This window comes from Mastacembelus armatus, chromosome 8 (assembly GCF_900324485.2).
Source record: "Mastacembelus armatus chromosome 8, fMasArm1.2, whole genome shotgun sequence".
NCBI lineage: Eukaryota > Metazoa > Chordata > Actinopteri > Synbranchiformes > Mastacembelidae > Mastacembelus > Mastacembelus armatus.
In genome coordinates, this window is record NC_046640.1 from 16,662,568 (window position 1) to 16,678,869 (window position 16,302).

Sequence of the window (16,302 nt, forward strand, 5' to 3'; positions counted from 1 at the left end):
TGACTGGAGGTATTACACCCTTACAGGTTTTAACAATGGCTTCAAAGTGGAAGCTTAGCCCTGGTTCAGCATTTGTTACATGAAGTGGTGTGTTGTCATTGAGAAGGAGCCTGAGAACATATATTTGATGTTTTAAAGGCAGAGGGGATTATATGAAGACCACAGTTTTCCAATCTAACATAGACTACCAACATGAAATCATGTCAGGGGGCAACAAACAGAGGTGCTTTAAGCTTTTCTTGCAATGCAGCAAAGTTTCTATTCTATTCCATTTTGACATATTTTTTATTTTGGTCATGCTAGTGTCTTGGCCTTAGCAATGATCATGTTGGCCTGTCTGGTTGCTTCAGCCTACCACTGTCCAGACTGAAATTTCTCACAAAGTATTGGATGAATTGGTCCAAACATTACTGCACATGCAGATTGTTCCTTTAATGCCACCATGAGGTTTGTGGTTTTGAGTTAAAACAGCTATTCTATTGATTACTATTATAGTCATCTCACCCCCAGGATGAATTGTAGTCACTCTCTTTTCCCTTAACTTTTACTTTTACTCTAGCATCTTAAGACAGCCCTTTTATTGTGTCTTCTACTTGGCATCAGATGAAAATTTTAATTTGTCCAATATTTTGGTTTTGAAAATTTTAAGAGATTTCCCACTGCCCTTTTCTGGCAGATGCAAGCACCATTCCTTGACATGAAATTTATTGCAAGGATGCAACATGTGAAAATGTTTTACAGCTTGGCAATGTGTGTATAATCAGAAAATGACCATTTGAGATGCCTCACTTTGCGTGCTGCTCGGTATTTCAACAGACATTGCTGTGGTGTGGCCAGTCTTTGAGAAAAAAACACAGACACATGCGGCCGTTGGAAGGACTGACTCAGAGAGGACGCATATGACATCACACATCAAAAAGACATACATTCGCATGGTCAGGAAATTGATCGTTCTTAATTTTTGGAAAAGCAGGCGGCTACTGTCTATACTGGGTATGCCTTTTTTTTTTTCATGTATCCTAAATTACTGACACATTTTGACTGGCTCTCCTGCATGCAAACCATTACAGTGCATTTCATTTTTCACTCTCTCATAGTGAAAGAATAAGTGGGCGGACAGGATTAATAAAACCATGCTGCTAATCAAGAACCAATTTCAATTTTTGTAGGCCAAACCATGGGGCTGTAATTTACCCTTGAAGAATAATGAATAGGGTCTTTGGCAAATGAAAAGAAACCATGCATGAAGGCCAGGTGCAAGCCTCTTTTATTCAGACTGATTGACTGCACGTAGCATGTTAACATTTTGTCTGAAAACGCAGGTGGAAAGCAAAGTGGGTATCATTTAAAAACTAAACAGCATTTGGTTTAAGTATCTTTCTTTCATATATATTTGATTTTTTTTCTAAGTGTAATAAAAAGAATGTGATTTGAAAATATTAGCTGTTGTATTTTTATTTTAAAAAGGCAGTTTTATTAAGGTTTCCATTCATTTGGCATGTTTGTCTTAGCTGGTACCTCGTCAACCAAGTGTAAGCCTCTCCATAAACTTTGATTGTTCAAGTTTTCCCATCAAGGCCCAATAAGCAGACCATGGCTGGTATAGTTTTGACTAAAATGGCAACAGAAATATTTGCTGAAATGTGTCCAGAAAAACAATGTAATAAAATTCTATTGTAAAAGTTCTTAATCCCTTATCCCTAAAAAATTCCCCAATTTCTGTTGAACTGCAACAACTAATTTAAAATCTCTCCAACCCTCATGACTCTCTCATCAATTAAAGCTGGAGTCACAATTTAACAAGATACTATGAGGCCTAAACCACAGAGGAGAGAAAAAATCCCAGAGCACTTATTCCCTGAATTGAAGGAGACTGTGGTATGGGTGGAAAATGTGTGGAGTCTTGAGTATGAACTATCTTCATTATGGCTGCTCAAAGAAAACCACTTTTACACTCTAATCCTACTTTTTATCTGCTACGTTTCGTTTAGTGTAGCCTTCAGAGTTGGTTCATCCCTTCCTCTGTTTCTTTTTTGTCAGTCATATGCCCATTACTCCTAAATAAGGAGCTCCACACAATATATACATCCCTCATCAGGCCTAATCTGAAATAGTTACAGTGGCCAGTAACTGAATCCACACTGGGCAATTTTCACTCTTGCAAACAAATCCACAATGGTAGGAATCAATGGCATTCATTAAACTGTGGACTCAAAGCCTTGGAAGCTGCATGCCAGCCCAAGCTACACAAATAACTATCCCCATGTGATTGAAGGATTTGGAATTTTATTAACCTGTTATTTATTGTCTTTGCATTTTAGTTGTTTTGAGCAATTATAAACCAGAATATACTGTATTTCAAACACATTTAGAGGAAAATATCATATCTATCATCGGACTTTGGCAGAAGCATTGAGTCTGATATCTTAGTTTGACTTTAAGCTCTTGAGTCCCGGCTTTGGCTGAATGTGAGAAGGAATAAACCAAAATCTTTAACTCTTTTCTGAATTACAGACAGCAAAACATGTTGAATTTGACATTGGCAAGTTTAATAACACGTTGTATGATATTGTGTGGCCAAACAAATGAACAATGAAATAATAACAATAAAGAAAATCATTTTTAATGGAGGAGGACCAAGATAAAACGATGTAATATCACCTGCTTCTGTCACCTCACTTTTTAATTTGTTTTGTTTTCTAAGAAACCACTTATTACCAGACTTTTAAGTCTGGTAATGTGACATATGTCTGATCACAGAAGTGCATGAAGTTGTTTATATTATGCAGCGCCTCAGTAGAGCTTCATTCAGCTTCATGTAGCCCTGTTAGATAATGTATTCTCCATTTTTTTCTTGCCCATTCTTTCATTCACCTCATTTGGATTTCACATCATTACCAGTGTTTAGTGACAATTTTATGCTGATAGCCTGCTGATTTGATGAAACATAACGACTGGGCTAGTCCTGTGAACACTGATACTAACATCTTTCCCAGATGGCAGAATGTTAAATCAGTTATCTTTAATGCCTGCTGCTGGGCTGGCAGTGTGCAAAGGCAGCTATCAGTACAACTGGCAAAAGAGAATAATAAAAGTTGGCACACATGAAGTGAGCCAGGGACATTTAAATTTTAGTGAGGTCCACTAAAAACTAGTGCCAGACCCATAAACAGAGAAGTGTGACTTCTGACTGCAAATGGAGGAGGCAAACTGTATGGGGACAGACAAAGCTCTCGCTGTATGCACGTAAACTAATTAAACACACTATGTTACACACACAAGCAGCATGGTATTTTTTCCCTCACAAACCACTGACATTTCCTCAAAAAACTCACTTTTGATTTGATAGAATATTTTTGGCTTAATCACAGAATGCAAGCATTAGTCAGGCATATTTCCATGCATTGTTAAAAACATCTGCAGCTCAGTGTATATTTCAGTTATTGAATTGGTTCTTTTTTTGGTTGTTCCACCAGAGCAGATGTTTTCTTTTTCTTCCATACAGGATAGCGTACCATGAAAAACAGCTCTGCTGCTAATTCTGAGTCCAGTTAGGGCTAAGGGGGCTTTCTCTCTCTCATAATTAAAGGCTATGGTGCAGGCAGGCCTTAGATTGTGCATGTGGTCTCACTGGGTGGAAGTGGCAAGAGGAAAAAGCAGAGTGAGGAGCTTATAAAGAGAGGGAAACAGTCAGAGTGAGATTTTGCTCTAGTGACAGCAGGAGAGAAAATTAAAGCTTGTGAGAAAGATGAAGTTCAAGAGGAACACATATTTAATTATTATTATTTGCATTGTAAACATGGTCACAGATTTTTGGCATGTGATTTTGATACAACTAAGTCTTTCAATAAAATGTGTTTCATGTGTTGCATCGTTATCTGCTCAAAAATAACTTGGCTGCTGTGATTTTGAAAGTTTGGTTCAGTTAATATCAATACATAAGTGAGGAACAGCTACACAAGGACGAGTAGAGAGAGAGAGCGAGGGATAACTTGATCATGATTTTAGAAAATTGCTGGAAGCAAACAAATTGCCACTTCTCACTCATCACTGGCATGTACACATAAGGATAAATCCAAAGATAGAAATGATAGCTACTGTCAGTAAGCTATGAGTGAACAGTTAGTTTCCACTCCACTAACAGGATTAGAAATGGTACATGCACTAACTACATTTATTATATTTGTTGGATTAAGATTCACTTTTGAGGGTCATATAAAGATTCTCACTTTGAGTGACAGCTTTCAAGTCACCATGAAATGAAAAACGCTATGAACATCATGTCAGATAAATCTTTACTTCACAACACAGACAATCAGAGTCACAATGAAGGCTTTATACAAACCACTGTGCTTTGTGTACCTTATATATGGAGTTAAAATGGTTAAAGAACAATCACAGATTTATTTATACAGTAATTTCTCGTTTGTGACTAACAGGTAACACAGGTGGTGCTGTCCGTGGTAGATGAAAACAGTGATGTACTGTACTTTTGAAGAAATGTGTGTAAGGGTGTATTTGTGGATCCTGTTCACTGTTATACATTTAATATTTACAGATGAGGTATCATTGGTATATTAACTGTAATGTACTGAAACAAGCTATGTGGCAACCTAAAGGCCATGTGGAAATGTAATGAAGGTAATGAAAATATAGGTGCAATCAAAGGAAAACATCCCATAATTAGAAAGAATAGTGGTTGATCACAAGTACGACATTTTTTCTAATGTCCTGTCAAAGAACATATAGTCAGTTCTATGCCATGTCATGGAATAAATAGATCTCACTCATAAAAAATCTGTAACTGTAACAGAACTATAAATATCAGCTTATTTTATAAACATAACACAAAGCAAATCACAAATTGTATTCAAAGGCAGCGATTTTGCCTCTCTTTGGTACCTAGTTTTCTTCTTCTTCTGTATAACATTAACATACAAGCAAGTGAATGGTTTAATAACTAAGCCATTAACTGTATGTATAACTTTATTGGCAGCACTGTGCCCATATCAGCTTCTACTCTACAACAACACAGAGATAGTCACATGAGCGCTGCATGTCATGTTGATTCCACTGAGGCAGAATAGTCCAAAAGAGTCCCAGTTTTCAGACTTTGTAGTCTTCACCCCCATCCCTGAGAACAGTAGTCCTGTTTAGCTTTAAAGTCAATCTCTCTCAAAAGTAAGAGACTGGCATTTATTTGGACTATCACAGGATCCTCCTCTGTTAGTCCCAGCCAAAATCTTGCCCACTCATCTCATAAAAACGATGGTTGAAAGGCCGGTAGAAGTCTCTGAGTTTCTGCAAGACCTCAGAAGGAATCTGGGGATGAGGTCGACCCTTAGATTTTCCAAGACAACGAGGTCTGCTGCTCCCCTCTGGCTTCTTTAAGCAGGGAAAACCTTTGGTCTGGTTGAAGTAGAAGTGTTTGTCTGAAACAACCCTTTTCAGACCCAGGAAGTCCTGAACCCGGCCCATCTCCCCAGACGGATCAGACACCAGCCTCTCACCACTAACAAACAAAAAATGAGACAAGGGGAAGTGCTGGAGCCAGTTCTCCAGATGTTTGGCATAGAGACCAATGCGCACAGCACTCCAAGTAGTGTCAATCAGACCCAAGGAGGAATTTTTCAAGGCCAAGCTCTGGAAGGATGGAAGACCTGGGTTTTTGGACAGTGTCTGTGTGTAGTCAGATACAGCCCGAGTCACAGGATCCCTGACCACTACAATGAGCTTGGTTTGGCTGTTCATGGTGCAGACACGGCTAGGAGCCTCCTTTGTGACAAAGTAGCTGGGGGTCTTCTCCATAGTGATCTGGCCATCCAGTGTTCGAGGCATCAAGTTCCTAAATGAACAGATCAAACTGGTCAGACACAGATTTCCATTTCACACTCTAACACACCTGATGATGCCCACATCTGTTATATCTTTTAAAGCAGTATGCATTGACTTTTTTGGCAACTTGGGGCAGATGAATAAGCTCTAAACAAAACTGACATATTATCACAACTATATAAAGTTAATACAACTGATGTATTAGCAAAGAATTCCTTATCCACATCCAGCAGCCACAAAGCACATCTGCCTCCGACATCTGGAAACAATGCTAATGAGAGCAGTGGGAGTGAACTGGTGGACTATACAATCAAAAACAATGAGCTAAAAAAATGCAGAAATGCTCTGCTGAGCTGAGAGGAGCTGCAGAGTTAAGTGATAATACTCTATGGTTCCATTGCTAAGTGATCACTTTCATATCATGTCATTTCCATGGTTAATATATATATATATACTCTATATATAAAGAGTACTGCTGCATTACTACTGTTCAGTTTGTCAAAATTATGGTATATACCTGACATTAATGTTTAAATATTTGATCATCAATCATCAACCAGAGCCACTTTCAAAATGCGGCTGCAAAGAGACCAAACCCGATCTATAATGTTCACTTGTTAATTTAATCACGTGCTGACTTCAGTGAGAAGACATCTCATCACAAGATAACTTGAACACATTAGATACACAAAACATAAAATCACCCAAAAATCTGTGATTAAAACTTCAAACACTGCACTATGTTTCTGCACAGTCTGAGAGCCCCAGACAGCCCCTGTGAGTCTCATTGTAAGGTCTGAACAACAGGACCATCCACTCACTATGGGCCTGATGAGTCAAAACCACAAAGCCTCAAGAACCACTTAACAGCAATTTCCTACAGATTCTCTAGCCCCCCTTTTTCCTGTTAGAGCACAGCACACCCCCCACCACCCTCATCTCCCCTACGGGTTCCTGCAAGGACCCAAACAGACCAAATCGTGCAGGAAGTGCAACTAAGATGGCAAGTTGCTGAGCTCAGCTAGTGTGTCAAACATATGGCTGCAAAGAGGAGAGATGCTGTGTAGAATATGCTAGTAAAAAGGCAAGTGTTCAATCATGTGTTGCTTTATTGCAGAGATATATATTTTGCATAACACAAATTTGCAAACAAATCCTTATTCACCAATTTTATTTATTTATCTTCTCATTCTATATGTTTAAACTTTGTTTCTTCTTGACAAACCATGCGCACCTGCTGTTCTATAAACTCTATGATCATTCTTTGGTACTGATTTGAACAACATGCCCTCACAGTTCAAAGTAGCTTGTCCTGCCTATAATACACTGCTTTTACAACACTATCTGGCAAACAGACACTGTGGGTAACGTGCTATTCGACCAATCCACTGTTTCTTCTTGTGTTGACTGTACATTTGACATTGACAGATTGTGTGAAGCAGTGTTGCAGTGTATTTGGAGTTCATGAAAATCAGATCACAAGCGACGTTGAAAACAGCATAAAAACTGTCTGTAGTTCATTTAGCCAAGAAAACTTTCAGTGAATGAAAATAAAGCTTTCATGTGGTTTTCTGTAAAATAAACATGGAATGCCTATGTGCCTTACCTCTTTTAGACTGGAAGTCTGTATAGTGTCCAAATCTCAATGACAAGAGGCCATTCAGAAATCTGGATAACTAATGGATATCCAGTGGAAATATTGCCACTTATTCTAATGCGACTGGCAGCAGTTAAACACAGATTTAATAACCACGAACAAACATACAAAAAAAAACTACTACCCATAAAGAAGTAGTTCATTAATCCATTGTTTGCTTGCTTGGCACAAAAACTAACATTGGATTGACTATGGTTCAAAGCAGCAGTCAGTAGTCAAAGTGCAGACTGAACAGTTGCTCTGTGATCAAAAGCAGCACATAATCTTAAAAAAATCCCTTAACCAGCAGTAGCCTACCAGGCAAACAGGAATTACAAGGTTTTCTTGGGTAGTCAAACATTGTTCAAAGTCACACAACCTTATTTGAAACTCTAGTGGAGATCTTAAAAGAATAGTTTGATATTTTGGGAAAGACCATTCTCTTGTCTGTGGTTTAAGTAAATATTGTATGGATACCAACCAGAAGGGCTGTTTTTACACTTTGCAAAGATTAAACTTTAGTTAACCTAATTAACTTTAATTAGTTTAGTTAGTTTTCCTCTCCGTCCGGTCTTTGAGCTGAGCTAAGCAGCAGTCATAAAAAACAAGCAGTCAGTGCAGATAGCTTTATTGAGAAGCCGGAAGGTTAAGGTCACAAGGTCACACAGATAACTCAAATGATGTGTAATAAGATGACTTAGAAAAACATGTAAAGTTCCTAAGGTGAAAGCAGAAAATAACATACACTGATATTTAGAAATGTAGCAATGAAGAAAATGTCTGTAGTTGTGTAATTAGTTCAAACATGTAGAGTCCATGATGAGTGTGAAGGAAGAAAAAAAGTACTTGCTTAAAGTTGTTCCTGAGTAAGTTTCGAGTATCACTCTTTTACTTTAAGTTAAGCCATTTCAATCCACCCGCATCAAATGAGCCCTATAATAAAAGACCATTAATTGATTGTTATCCAACTGTAAGAGCTGCAAATGATCTGTCCCTGCCTGTCTGTCCCCTGTTTATCTGTCTGATCAATACGTCTGTCTCCATATGACGGATTGCTCACCATGTGTGTGATTCAGTGTGTCTGTGTGTGTGTGTGGGTGTGTGTGTGCTCAAGCCCACTCAAGCACACACACACACACACACGTGGGCACAGAGGTGTTGGTGTTTACTGATGAGGATTTGTCACCCTCTCTGGCCTCTCCTTACTCACCCAATGTTCTGTCCTTCACTCCTTCACATAAGTGTCACTTCAGTAATTGACCGTAAGTTGGATTTCCAGTCATGAATAATTAATGAATTGTGACTCCCCCCTCATCACACTATGTCTCATTATCAGAGAATCAATAATAGCAATTTTCTATCATAAATCTGTTAGGAGAAACTGTAAACACAGCAGGGATGATTCATTTCTTGTCAATTTTTGCATGCATGTCAATCTATTGTCATGTTATATATGTTTTGAAAAATATACCCAGTGCTGAAAGTAACTTGGGATATGAAGATGTTTTCTATTTGGCTCAGTATTGGAAAGCTTTGCTGCCTAGCCACATTAGTCTGGAACTCCCTGCTGGTAAAAGGATGTAGTGCTTTTCCTCCCTGAAGTGGTACTGATTACACTACTGATATGTTCTCGGCAGTCTGGATCAGAAAATTAAATACTAACCGTGCAAACAAGGATGTGGCCAAGAGACTTCCTGCCCCCAAGATTATGGGTTCTCCTGCTGTAGTGCTGCAGCTACAGTACATCCCCTGCAGTGCTCTAACAAAAAGCAATCTGCACATAAAACAGTGCTCATGTAGACCAGAAAAATCCAAAAAATCCAATTATCATGTCATTTCCTAAAACAAAAACAGATCTAAAATTCCACGGATTATTATAGTAATTTACTGAAACATCTTTGCTAAACACTGACTTGCTGAAGGAGCCTTCTGCTCTGGCAGGCGTTGCTATGTCCAAATGCTTTCTTAGTTGGCACTCAATTAAAATGGCAAAGGAAAATCAAGGCTGTAAAAATGAGACACAAACAAAAACCTGAAGGAAAACATTTCACAGCAGTGCACCATTGCCCAGAGGGTGACGGAAGAAGCCTGAGGGTCAGTGTGTCAGGCTGGACGTACTGTTATTCCTTTTTGACCAGAAAACTTTATAATCAGATCAACTTAAAGTAAGAGTTTGACATTTTGGAAAATATATGTTTTCTCTGGTTAGCAGAGAAGAAACCATTCTATATGCCTGGCAGTATAGTATAGTGTCCAATATATTTATCCCTTTTTGGAGGGCGGGGTGAGCTGTTTTTATGCTAAGCTAAGTGAACCAGTTATTGAACATAGCTTCATATTTAACAGACAGACATGACATTGGTCTAATTTAACTCTCTGCAAACATGTAAATCAATGTGTTTATACAGGGACAAGGCTTGAAAGCTATAAGAGCATGTGAACCTGCCACTGCCATCGAACGCCCTCACCCACAGGCCCCATCATTGTCTGTGGGGGCAAATGAGCAAATGATGAGGCCCTTAAACTGTCATTGACTCCATAGTTAGAATACAGCACAAATTATAAAGCCTGAACATTGTTCGTGCCTGAGACTCATGAGCAATGTTGTAAACAATCTTCCTGAACTGCTAGTGAAACACTGTGTATCAAAGTAATATTCAAACACACACAAACATGCTCGATGTTGTGTGCAGCACACAGTCAATGGCCTACAGGCAAATTTCCAACATCCGTCACCTCTCTCCATAGGAAGAGAAGGAGAGGAAGTGGATGTTAGAGCCTTCTGAGAACCCACACGACTGGCAGACAGACTGTTGCCACCCACAGATTTTAAATGCATTGCTATTAGATGATTTTCTTTTTCCTGTGAATAATAAGGCAGTAACAGAGTAAGATGAGAGTTTAGTTGAAGTGGTGTATTCTACAGAGACTGCAGTGTTTTACAATTTCATCTGTGGTGGTTTGCAGGGTGCCATTGAATCTGTGTGTGTGTGAGAGAGAGAGAGGGTGGGTGGGCAGGAGGTAAAATCATGCACATGTGTGTGTGGGGGGTTTTTCTATAAAGAAATGAAATCCATTTTGTTGGTCAATTGCCAATTACTGACTAGAATAAATGCACCCAGTCCATAACCAAATGATAGCATGATAGCACACTAACATAAGGGAGTGTGAACATTTTTCTTTTTTAGAAATGGCAACACAGCTGAGCATAACTACCAAGCAACTACAATATTTTATTTTAGAAAAGTGGAACAATACTATTAGTACATACAGTATCTTCCTCAGTAGCTACAGCATGGAGCTAAAACAACACAACTCAAACCTCCGTGAGACTTTACCGGAGGCCCAAATGCATCGCGTTGCATCTGAAATTATTATAATTCCCACCATATGAGGTGTGAGTGTGGGCCGTTTTAAACCTTATAATATCACCTAGACCCAACTCCGGCCACCACCCAGCATCATTAAAACACACTACAACTCAGCACTACAGAGACCACTTCCTGGTCTGTTACTCCGATCAGCCGTGTTCAGCCTGTATCACAAATGGCCGCAGGGTGAGACATAAGACGAGGTGTTGGGAAAATCACCACTTGCTCTGGAAAGCATTTCCCCATGCACATTAAAGTCTATTTTAACCACTTTAACTGTCAGAAATACAGACTAACATGGTAAATATTCAAACTTCCTACAAAATACTGAAATGGAACATGCATGAATCCTGTGCTACTATGAAATTAGGGTAGAACACAACACAGTCTCACCTAACAATAAGCATATGAATCTTAACAGCTTATAACTAAGGTAAAAAATGGTTCCACTATATCTTAATATGATCAAATCAATTGGATTTACCTTATCAAGCATTAAACTTGATTAATTTATCTTTACAAACATTGGATCACTAAAAACACCAACAAAAGAAAATCTGCTCACTGAACATGGAGATTACACACTGTCCAGTCAGTACTCTTGATTAGTGTCACTAAATATGGTATATACTTTTCTTCAACAGCATGGATCATAAAAAGGGGGAAAATTGCATACATGAAATAAAATAAAATACACATAAAATACACATATATTACTTTGAAATATGCATGGGGTCAAAGGTTATTTCAGTATAAACAAAATCTTGATGTTGATGTAAATAAAATAAAATATCCATTGTCAATACAAATTCCAAAAGCAATGGGAAAATGATCTGATCTGGATTCATAGAAAAAATCACAGAGGAGGGGACTGAGTAAATATATGGAGATGATTCTGTGTCCTTATTTTGTCCTTTCTCATCTAACAAAATTGATCCAATTAGCTTGATGTACTGTTTACTGAAAGGAAATGGCCCTGAAGACCAGCATACTTGATTCTTATTTTCACCTGTTGTCATCACTTCATATCTTTATTTACATAAATCGATATCCCTTTAAGAACCAAAGTGCTGACATTTCTCCTTGCTCTTGTGCTGCTGCCCTTAAAGGATTCATACTATATTTTAATAGCAATCCGATCAGGCATGGCCTTTCGCGTCAAGACCGTAGGTCAGCCAATCGACAAGCTCTCAAAATATTGATGAGATGTGGAGTTTTTACTCAAATAGAAATACATGCATGATTGTTTCATAAATCTAGTATATAGAGACAAGTCATTCAATTTCTATGATGTTAGTTTGGCTCTTGCATCCAAGGCTGCCTGGCTGATTTTGACAATCACATGTTCATCTGTTTTAAAACAACAACTGCTTGTTCTGATAAAAGACAACAAGAACAATTGCGTTCACTTTAACGTCATCAAGGAACTGAGATTATAATAAAAAGACTATTTATGAGGTACTACTTCCAAAGCCACATCATGCTGACAGAGTCGTGACAATCAGAACGATTGTGCCATGGAAAGTTGAGGTTTTTCAGTTTTCTGTGGTGGCTCTCAAGTCCCATATGAAACCCATCACTCTATGAAGTCCCCTTAAAACCATAAAACTACATAGAAAATCATTAAAGTTTTGCTTTATTTTGAATCCACTATTTGTGGCTTTTCCATTACCATAATATGCTTATATGCACACATGCAAACTAGAGGATGGGATGGAGAGACAGAGTGGGTGGAGAGGAAAGAGAGAGGAGACTGACTGAATCACTCAGATAAAAGCAATGGAAAACACACAGAAATGAGGTTTAAGATTGTCTCACAGAGAAGACAATGTTGTTGGAACAATTCATTTGGGATCTATGAAGTGTCTCCAGTGTGCACATCACCCCTTTTCATCCAATATCTGACAGCAAAGACTCAGTATATGACCATGGATGCCTCTATACCATCTGCTAAAATTGCACACAGCTGGCGGTTATTTCTCCATCCTAGACGTATGAAACCTAGCAAGCGATCACAAAACACAAATTACTGTCAAATATGCTAATCCACAGCCATGCATCTTTGGGAAAAGCGTTGTTTTTAATTCTTATTATCCGGTTCTGACTCTCCTACAAAATGATTTGGAAGCATTTAAATAAGTTATGGCTAAAACCCAGGCACACAAGGGTCATAAGTATCTGAGTCATTTATGTAAAGAGATATTAAACTGTGTTTTATTACGATTCAAAGAATGATCCAGTAAATCTGGATACATTTCTGAGAATTGCAGATAAAGCAGATGAGAATTGTGACGAGATGCTTTTCAGAGCCTGTCATACACAGCGGCCTCACACCACATCAGATGAGAGTGTGTTTGTGGCTGTCGAGAGTGCTGGATTCCAGATGTAAGCCTGTGTTCACTGACAGTCAGGTGAAGAGCTTGTTCCACATAGATGAATTCTTTCTGTCACTGACACACAGAGAAACGGATGTTTGTACAGCTATATTTGAAAGGACACTCACCGACATAACGCATTCCCTCATCCCTTACCCTGACTTTAACCATCACCCTAAATTACACCTGCATCTGGGCGCCACGACGAAGGTCAAGGCCCCACTGCGAAGTGTCTAAGGAGGTTTCTCGGTACTTATAATGTGATTAATAGACCTATCAGGTGCACACAAACACATGCACACGCATTCACACAATTAATGCACACACACCGCTGCTCTTTGAGACTTCCAGCAGGCTTCTCTGTTGGCTCACTGCTGTTGTCAGCAAGCAAATTTTCCCAATCTCTGTGGTTCTGCAACAACAGGGGAATCACCTTTCAGTTATTTCACCCAGGATCGTGTTGCTGATCTCTCTTTTGTTGCATTAATCCCACCAACTGTTCTCCACCTCAGCTTTAAAATAAGTTCACTTCTATCCCAAATTAAAAAATAGGCGGAAAACAGCTTAATTCAAAATCAACAAAATGTAGCTCACACCTATCACAGTTGATTTAATTAGATCCTATAAACTGCTGTAACAGCTTTCCAGCATGACACTGCCTTTAAAAAACACTGACTTATAAATGTTGAGACATTTATTCATTATGACTTTTGGGCTGATTGTAGCTTCAGAAAAATATGGAAACAGAATTTGATGCTCCACATGGAGTTGTTGATGTCAATCAATTGAAAGTTAAATCAATTAAATCATTAAAACATCTTTCAGTTACTTTTAAGTAAAAATACCAAACATTTGCTGGTTCTAATTTCTTAAATCTCAGCTGCTTTTCTTTGTCATGTATGATAGTAAACTGAATATTTTAAGGTTTGTGACTGTTAATGAATAAAACAATACATCAACTCAGGCTCTTGGCCCTTCTTATGGTTGATCTAGCTTGCACAGGCCATGTTAGTGTTGCTGCAGTGTTACCGCTCTGGCAAAACTACAGCAGTAATGCTTTATCAACATTACAGCACCGGCCAGGCTAATTAAAACGCATCAAAACAAACTGGGAAACAACGGGTCTGCCACACATTCTGTATTTACACAAAGACATCTCCTATACACGGAAGAAATAGGAGGGAGAAGATAAACTGGATGATAAGGATAAAAAATGGAGAGAAAGTAGAGAAAAGTAGTAGATGAGGATGGAAAGTGCTAGTGTGTATGTTTGTGTTTATGTGCTCACAGGGGGGAAAAAAAGAGAAGAAGCTCAGCAACACGTTAAAATTATCAGTGGTGAAAGTGTTTCCATGTGTCCTTATGTTCTCAGTTAAAATATAGCTAAGGGGCTTAAGAAAAAAAAAGAGAAGGTTAGATTACCCCTCAGTGTTAGGCTCTCACACCGTCTCTCTATCAAAAGACTCTATCAAATCTCCCTCTTTCCTTAGGGCATCTTGATTACTGAGTTCACATGTCCAAATAGTCTGAAGCTGCTGAGGGGTTTGTGCTCTGAGGGGACCTGCCCCAGCAGCCTGTAGAACATCTGGAGATGATGAGGACTAGTCAGACCTAAAACCTTCTGTAGAGCCTTAACTGTACACAAATGATAGTTTGGGTCAGTCCAGTCACCCCACGTCAGCTGCTGGCAGTGGGACAGTAGCTGATGAATGCCTAATGTGCCTCCATCTATATTACTGTAAAACTGTCAGATGCAACCAAGGCCATCACATCTGTTATGAGCTAATCAGGTTTATATTCTGTAGATTTGAAAAACAGATTTGAAAAACACTATGTTTGCATGTCTGGCTTGGAGCAAAGTGGGAATACTAAAACAGGATGTGGTCTTCAAGTGTATAAATGATGTTATGATGGCTGTCAAGATGATGAACTGCTCATTGGGGACCTCACCAGCCTTTTGATCCGCACTTCAGGAAGAATATTGGCCAGTGCTTATGTGAATACATCATCCAGTCAGTGGATAGCTGACCTGTGCACTGACAGGAGCCGTCAGCAATTCTGCACATGCAGGTGAATGGATGTGAGTTGGGAAGCTCATTTGACCCTTCAACCTGTCACCATACATCATCCTGCATTGGCCGAGATGTCATTCAGAGCTTTGGTGTAAAGAATGAAAAACTTTTGTGTCATTCGTATGAATTGAACATGAATTTGTGTGTGTTTGTTAATTAAAGCTCGTGGGATTCCTGGCTATTTACATCGCTGGTCTAACATTCAACTTTAACCTTCTCATGTGAGTGATCTGCTTGTGTCCCGTACCTGTACCACTCCAGTCCTTTATCGTAAAACCTGTCGAAGAAGTGAGGCTCTGCACCGACCGCTCTCACGTCCGGGTGGATGCGGAGAAACTCAAGCAGTGCCCGGGTTCCTCCTTTCTTCACGCCGATTATAATCGCCTGCGGAAACCTTTTGCTCCCAAATGTGTTGGACACGGGGATGCCGCTGCTCAGGTCGCTCTCCTTTGCGCTGTCGGGTATTTGATGCTGTCCCGGTGCGCCCACCTGCTCTGCGTCCGCGGAGGCTGTGCGGTTTTGAGACGGCGCGTCAGGGGAGACACGCGGCGGCTGTCGCAGATCGTCCAAAATGTCATAGTCTCTGTGTGAAGCCTGTTGGCTGTATAAAGCTCTCGGAGCCGAATCACAAATTCCGGTGAGGCAGTAGAAGAAGTAGGTGAAGATCAGGACCATGGTAAAAAACACGGAGACTTTGGACAGCACCTTTCCAAAGTTGAACCTAACTCTGCACCCACCACATCCCATGAGTCGATCTCCTCGATGCCAAAGGGCCAAAGCGGTGACAGCATGCTTCTTCTTCTTCCTACATGGAGCGGAGTTGATGTTAATTTATCTCGCAGAACCTGTTGCGCAAATGTATCTCGGAGAGCTCCCCTCAGCAGCGGAATCCCACGCTGGACTTGTCAAAAAACATTTTCATAGTGAAAATTAATCCTTCTCAGGCGAGAAAGTTTTGTCATTTGAAATCTCTCGCTCACATGCGGTCAGATGATACTTCCAGCCTGCTGTAT

General features: G+C 39.5%; 1 protein-coding gene across 1 annotated transcript; it reads right to left on the minus strand.

Moving 5' to 3' along the window:
• Nucleotides 1-4,278: 4,278 nt before the first annotated feature.
• Nucleotides 4,279-16,302, minus strand: LOC113141196 (heparan sulfate glucosamine 3-O-sulfotransferase 6-like). Its single transcript, XM_026325466.1, has 2 exons — nucleotides 15,537-16,302; nucleotides 4,279-5,845 (listed from the first exon to the last, which is right to left on the minus strand). Exons 1-2 carry the CDS (start codon nucleotides 16,034-16,036, stop codon nucleotides 5,227-5,229), a joined length of 1,119 nt encoding a protein of 372 aa, XP_026181251.1. The 5' UTR covers nucleotides 16,037-16,302; the 3' UTR covers nucleotides 4,279-5,226.

Excerpts from the sequence above, each read along its gene's own strand:
- LOC113141196 (XM_026325466.1), bottom strand. The coding sequence starts at position 16,036 with ATGGGATGTGGTGGGTGCAGAGTTAGGTTCAACTTTGGAAAGGTGCTG. Across the intron at positions 5,846-15,536 it reads AAAGGACTGGAGTGGTACAG|GAACTTGATGCCTCGAACAC; the intron begins GTACGGGACACA and ends CTGTTCATTTAG.